The following is a 6,479-nucleotide window of genomic DNA, read 5'->3' as shown; positions in this document are numbered from 1 at the left end:
CAGGAATGAGTTCACTGAGAAAGCACACAGGGATCCAGCTGACAGGAATGAATTGTGGTGAAATTGTAGATAATTTCTTTGGGGTTAATGATGACTTGGGTGATACAGAATTCCAGTTTCACGAGAATGCCAGTAGATGCACTGACTGCAGACACTGTAAGAAAATGCAATTTGGCATGTTTTCCTGGAGTTGCCTTCTCTATATCAGTTCATGGTTCGTTTCTTTGTTTCCCTATCCAATGCTAACTTCATATTCTTGACATTTCCATCAATCATTGCCCTGGAACTGAGTTTTAGAGAAGTGTTAGTGTCTAGCAAATTGACTAATGAACCAGCATGTATGATTCTGTTCCACTCATTATAAATTAACCTAAGTGGCTGCTGACTGCTCCATGTGTAGGAAACTGCCTGAGGTAAAATGAAGAACTAAATCTGCATATATGGGGAGAGCTACAAGAGAGTATGAAATGTCAGAAATCAGCTCCATACTTGGCTCTAACCTCTGCAGTTACAGCAGTATATAAATTAGTTTCCTACCCATCTTTTTTAGTGCACAGCAGTGTGAAATCCCTAACATACCATTCATTTTTTATGATGCTGCATTTTAAATTCACCTCTCTCTGTGTTTTGTCTTCAATACTTGTTTGTCTAGGAATCTTCATTGTTTGTTTTTTTTCTCAGTGGGTCATTTCTGCAAATTGTCCTCTTAGGTTAATTTGAGGTTTGCTCTGTATTTGTTGGTATCCCTCTACATATTACAGAAATGGGAAAAAGCAGGGGATAAAGAGCATGAGTAGGGTGCTTGAGTTGATGGAACTGTCTTCATACTTCACTAATAAGGTGTCATGGGTACTTTTAAGTCTCATAAATGCAGTTCTCTTGTGTGATTCCTCTGCAGTTCAAAACATAGGCAGTCAGCAGAAATATTAACAAACCCAGGTGCAAATGAGAAAAAATATACCAGAGTTCTTTCTCATTCTGTTTTGTTTCTCCAGTAAGTTTAATGCTCACAAAATATCATTCTCATGGGCCTGAGAATTTGCAAGCTAGTTCTGTAGCTGAACTGTAATGAAGTCTTGGAGGGAGTGTGTTGCAATATGCAATTTGTGACTTGAGCTAATATTTACCAGCAGTATTCCTATCTTCATTTTGTACATTTTGTACTCCATGAATTTTACTAATTTCTCCTGTTTTTATAAACTCAATTTTAGTACACACTGTTGGATGTTTTCTTGCTTTTGTCCTGTGTGTTGCAGTCCCTTCCTTTCCACACAGAGTGGACTAAGTATTGAGATACATAAAGCTTTGTGCGTGTAGATACATCGATGTCAGCAAGCCTAGTAGAGTTCAAAGATCCTTGATTCTTCCACAAACACTCCAGTGGCAATACAATGTAACCTAAAAATCCCACAAGTCCGTTAGCCCGTATTAGACAAAGTTGTATTTTAAATCTGAGTCTGTGAAATCACTGAGATGTGTTACTTGCTCCTCATGCACAGTTACAGTTCACTTTATGGGATATTTTGCTCTCATTGTCTCCATCTCTGTAATGCACAGAGGCTGGAGACCATATGCTGTATATGAGAACAAGGTTTATGGGATCAAGTGAAATCCTCCCTGTTGCTTCTACTCTTTCTTTTCTTGCCACGTGACTTGGTACACCGCTCTGTAGTCTTTTGCCTGAAAGAGGAGTAAAGTTAAGTCTTGAGGCAACGTGTACCTGAATTTGCATTTACAGATGTGCTGACTGTACTGCTTAAGATGTGAATAAGGATAGGATCTGTGTCTACACAAACTGTGTGTGCCAAATATCCATGCTACTGTGTTTTGCCCTGTGCAAATATATTTGTGTTTAAATGTTATATGCAGCAGATTTTGGAAGTTGTCTGACCATTCACTGGCAGCATGGAGCAGAACCATGATCACACTGTGCTCTCTTAGATCTCTTTTGATCCCTTTTACCTCTCCAGTAAGAGATAAAACACATGAGGTTCACTGTTTGAGTCCTTGATGAGTCCAGGTCAGGAAGAAGATCTTAATTCCTCCCCAGTCATTTCATTTGGTTCCTGGGTTATACAGAGTTTGCACATTATGCAATGTCAGTAGAGCAAAATGAAAAAATCAAAGTCTAGAAAATAGTCCTTTTTAGAGAAGAAACAGCTTGTTGGGGTTTTTTTATAATGTAATTTCCCTGCCCTATCCAGGACCAGGAAAGCTCTTTCCCCAGAGTACTTTCTGTTCAGAGGCTCTCTCCTAGATGGTGCTTCCTAGACGGTAAGTTCGTCTCCCTTCTCTTTTGCCTGGCATGCTGCTTGCTTCTGGTGTGCTTATGGAGGGTAGATCTGAGTGTATTACTAGAGAAGGGTAATTGCTCCTTCTTGTTACCCTGAGCAGGTAAAAAAGGAGCTGGGTGTCCCCCTTTCCCTTCTCAAAAAATGAAACAGGCCCTTCATCTAGCAATCAAAATATCTGCTGTAGCTTTTTCACCCCAAAGAGAGGTGATCCCCTGAGGGAGGTTGGAAGTTTGGTTTATCAGTGTCTCTGCTGTGGTGAGCAGACTTTATCGCGTGCACTGCCTGTGCTCAGAGTGCAGCCAGTTGTGGCAATTCACTGCTGCTGGTAAGGCTGAGTTCTTCACCCTGGTTTCTCTGCAAGTGCTGTATTCTTTAGGCACTACAGTGTTTAGGTGACAGAAAGGTACCTCCCTTTCCTTGTAATGCTGCACTTCATGTAACTCCCTGGAGAGCTGCACTTGTATTTGACCCAGACTTTGTCAAAGCAGATGACTTATCTGGGCTTTACATCAGGCTCCAGAGCACAGGAATTAGCAGCTGAAATGGATGGCATCTGCTTTTACAAAAGCTTCAGCATGGTGAGACTTAAATTTTTAATGCTCTAAACAAAAATAAATTCTCCTTGGCAATTTCTAATCACCCTTCCTTGTCTTTCATGAGGGACATTGATAAAAGACATAGTGAGAATCTGTTTGGTTTTTGGAGAAAGCTGAATGGGTAGATGTGTTCAGTTTTGTCTTTAGTATTTGATATTCCTGTGCAGTGCCAAAACCTACAATGCTCCATCACTGTGCCCTTGTGTCAAAACTGCAGAGTGAATGAACCTGATTTCACTTACCCAAATAAATGCAAAGCGGATACAAAAAAAAAATCACATCTGATGAAGCACATTGTAGATGATAAATACTTTTGGGGTTAGTAATATGAATTATTTTGCAGTGACAAGATTCATAATACATGCTTTATTTAGTGAATCCCCCCTATTTTCATGTGTTTTTCATGAGTAGCATAAATTTCCCTTGAACATATTGCTAATTCAGAGTCAATATCTGTGGCCATGCATTTGATTTATAAAGAGCTCCCAAGCATATTATTGTTCTTCAGATTCAGAATTTGAATTAATCCCATTAGACCCATCAAATTCAGTATATGCTTGCTATACTCTCATCAGAACAAAGTAGCTTTTTCTGTCGCATATTTTAATGTAATCAATTCTTCTTATAAGACTGAAATCCATTTTATACATTTTTAAAATATTTATTTCAAGTTAATATTTTCAGTGACTGCTGTTTCATTAAGCCTTATCTTTAAATGCAGCATTTAATGGGATAGGAATATCACAGAATCATAGGAGATTAAGGGTTAGAAGGGACCTTAAAGATCATCTAGTCCAAACTCCCCCTGCCATGGGCAGGGCCACCTCTCACTAGACCAGGCTGCTCAAGGCCTTACCCAACCTGACCTTGAACACTGCCAGGGTTGGGGCATTCACAACTTCCCTGGAGAACCTGTTCAGCTATCTCACCACTCTCACAATAAAGAATTTCTTCCTAATATTTAGCCTAAATTTCCCCTTTTTTCAGTATGTACCCATTACTCCTTGTCCCGTCACCATGGTTCCTGATGAAGAGTCCCTCTTCAGCCTCCCTGTAGGCCTCTTCAGATGCTGGAAGGTTGCTTTGAGTTCTCCATGCAACCTTATCTTCTCCAGGCTGAGCAGCCCCCACTTTCTCAGACTGTCTTTGTCAGGGAGGTGCTCCAGTCCTCTTATCAGCTTCAGGGCCCTCCTCTGGACTTGCTTCAACAGTTCCAGGTCGTTCTCGTGTTGGGGGCAGCAGAACTGTACACAGCAGTCCAGGTGGGGTCTCACAAGAGCAGAGGGGGAGAATCCCTTCCCTTGACCTGGTGGCCACATTCCTTTTTACTGCAGCCCAGGACATGGTTGGCTTTCTGGGCTAAAAGCACACCCAGCAGGTTCTGCTGAGTTTTTCACCAGCCATCACCCCCAAGTCCTTCTCTGTAGGGCTGCTCTCAGTCACTTCTCCACCCAGCCTGTACGTGTGCCTGGTATTGCCACGGCTCCTGTGAGGACCTTGCACTTTGCTTTGTTGAACTCCACGAGGGTTGCACTGGCCCACCTCTCAAGCGTGCCAAGGTGCCCCTGGCTGGTATCCCTTTGCTTCTGCATGTTGACTGCACCACCCAGGCTGGTGTGAGCAGGGAACTCACCAAGGGCACACTTGATCCCACTGTCCCTGTCGCTGACCAAGATGTTGGTCACAGCACTGACCGAAGGGACACCACTCATATGGACATAAGGAATCTGCTTATGTTCTTGTGGAGCCGCTGTGACTTCCCTGACGCAGAGCTTGTGTTATGAGCTACTGATGTCAGTGCAGCCCATCTTGTCCATGCAGTTTTGCTCAGACTATTTTCTGCTGTTGTTTCTCTGTGTTGCAGCAACTTCTGCTGATCGTTTTTACCGCATTGACAGATCTCAGGTAAATCCTTATTTGGTTTTTGTTTCTACAGATTTTTTTTTTTTAAAGCTATGTTATATGCAGCTTAAAATGAATTATCTGCCATTCTTCCTGTGTATTGCAAAATGTTACTCATGATGTCTCATGAGAAGTAGAGAAAAAAATTCTGGGCTGTTTTTTAGTTGATCTAATTCACTTTGTTTCACTGATGGTCTGGTATCTGCTGACCATCTGCCATTCTGTTCACTACCAATCTGATGTACAGATCAGAATTTCCTTATCAAGTCTTACTAGGGGCATCTGTGTGGTACCAGTGTATTTGTATTTATCATTTCACTGATGTTTTTATGCACCAGAAGTCTTGATCCTGTGTGTGTGCACCATGAAATAGCTATGGAAGTTATGGTGTTGCTACAATTTGAGAATTATGAAAAGAGATTCATAAAATATTCCCAAGGAACCCCAAAACAATGCGTATCTCTGCTGGATTCAAACCTGTGGCATAGATCTGACAATCTGAATATATTTTCTAAAAGACACTGAAAATTTTACAAGGCTTTTGGTATTTCTGATTTGTAGCCAGAACAGGCCAATTAGTGGCTCAGCATTAAGTGCAAATTGTTGATTTCACACAGTGATTGTTTGTATCTGGTCCCCCTGAGAGCTGTGTAAACTGTTTCTGAATCACATGAACATATTACTGTTTCTTAGCAAAAGCAGCTGGTGCTTTAGTTCAAGCGGAAGGAGCTGTGACTTTAGTTTAGAGTTCCCAGGTTCAGTCTCTGCATGTAGCCACCATGGGACTTCTTTGCACACAGTCAAATAAATGCTTTGATGTTGTAATCTAACATTTGGAAGGCAGGGGTGAAGAAGATGCTGCTACAGATTAAACTAGGCAATGTGACTCTGTTTGGCTTATTCTGCATTTCTCTAATACTGTACTAATGGTCATCTTTAACTCCTATTCCTTCATCCTGTGTTTCTCTGGGGAAAAAATCAGTACTGTGTGTTGGTCCCAGCATACAAACAGTGGCAAATTTCCTGCCCATTTGCCGACATAGACACATAGACAGGCACACTCACTCACACTCAGTGGTTTTTTTTTTTGAAAGACAATGAACCTTCATTGTCAATAATAAAAACAAAGGACTGAGAAAGACAACTGTGGTAAAGGAGATGTGAAAACAGAATGTATAAGTGGTGGAGATCTGGAAGAGTACCCCCAAACAATGAAAAGTTCTGTCAACCATCATTGAAGAAGAGACCTCAGGTGTTGGTCCTCATTTCGAATGTGAACCTCAGCTTTTTGGGTAGATGTCCAGGTGTCATCAGAATGGTATACTCGTTGAGTAACAGCCTTTAAAGTGTTGCTGTGAGTGTGCAGCTTGGTCATTGGGAATCTTGTTTGGCTTGAAATCAATGACATATTAATAGGTGACTTCTGTGGCAATAAATAATAATAAATAAATAAAGTAAATATGTGTGTGTGTATGAGTACACATTCAAATAAAAACACAGAGTCCCTTGAATATTCTTCAGAGACCCTGATGTGCACTCAGCTCACTCTAGGGCAGCTGGGTACTCTGAGAGACCAGTGATGCTGCAGGTTCATTATTTGTTGCTTCTGTCACTCCAACAGGAACATTTGCACTTTGTGACGGAAATTTCGCAGGACGAGATTTTTATTCTGGATCCAGAGATGGTA

General features: G+C 41.3%; 1 protein-coding gene across 1 annotated transcript in view; it reads left to right on the top strand.

Moving 5' to 3' along the window:
- Window positions 1-6,479, top strand: part of DGKI (diacylglycerol kinase iota) — a 173,746-nt gene that overhangs the window by 109,394 nt on the left and 57,873 nt on the right. Inside the window, 3 exon segments of the mRNA XM_008638114.2 lie at window positions 2,205-2,274; window positions 4,755-4,795; window positions 6,414-6,477. Of these exon segments, the coding sequence (XP_008636336.2) occupies window positions 2,205-2,274; window positions 4,755-4,795; window positions 6,414-6,477 (175 nt within the window).

The sequence above is a fragment of the Corvus brachyrhynchos genome, unplaced genomic scaffold (genome assembly GCF_000691975.1).
Source record: "Corvus brachyrhynchos isolate BGI_N302 unplaced genomic scaffold, ASM69197v1 scaffold27, whole genome shotgun sequence".
Lineage (NCBI taxonomy): Eukaryota > Metazoa > Chordata > Aves > Passeriformes > Corvidae > Corvus > Corvus brachyrhynchos.
Note: the sequence above shows the minus strand (reverse complement) of the source record. Positions and strands in the feature narration are given on the sequence as shown.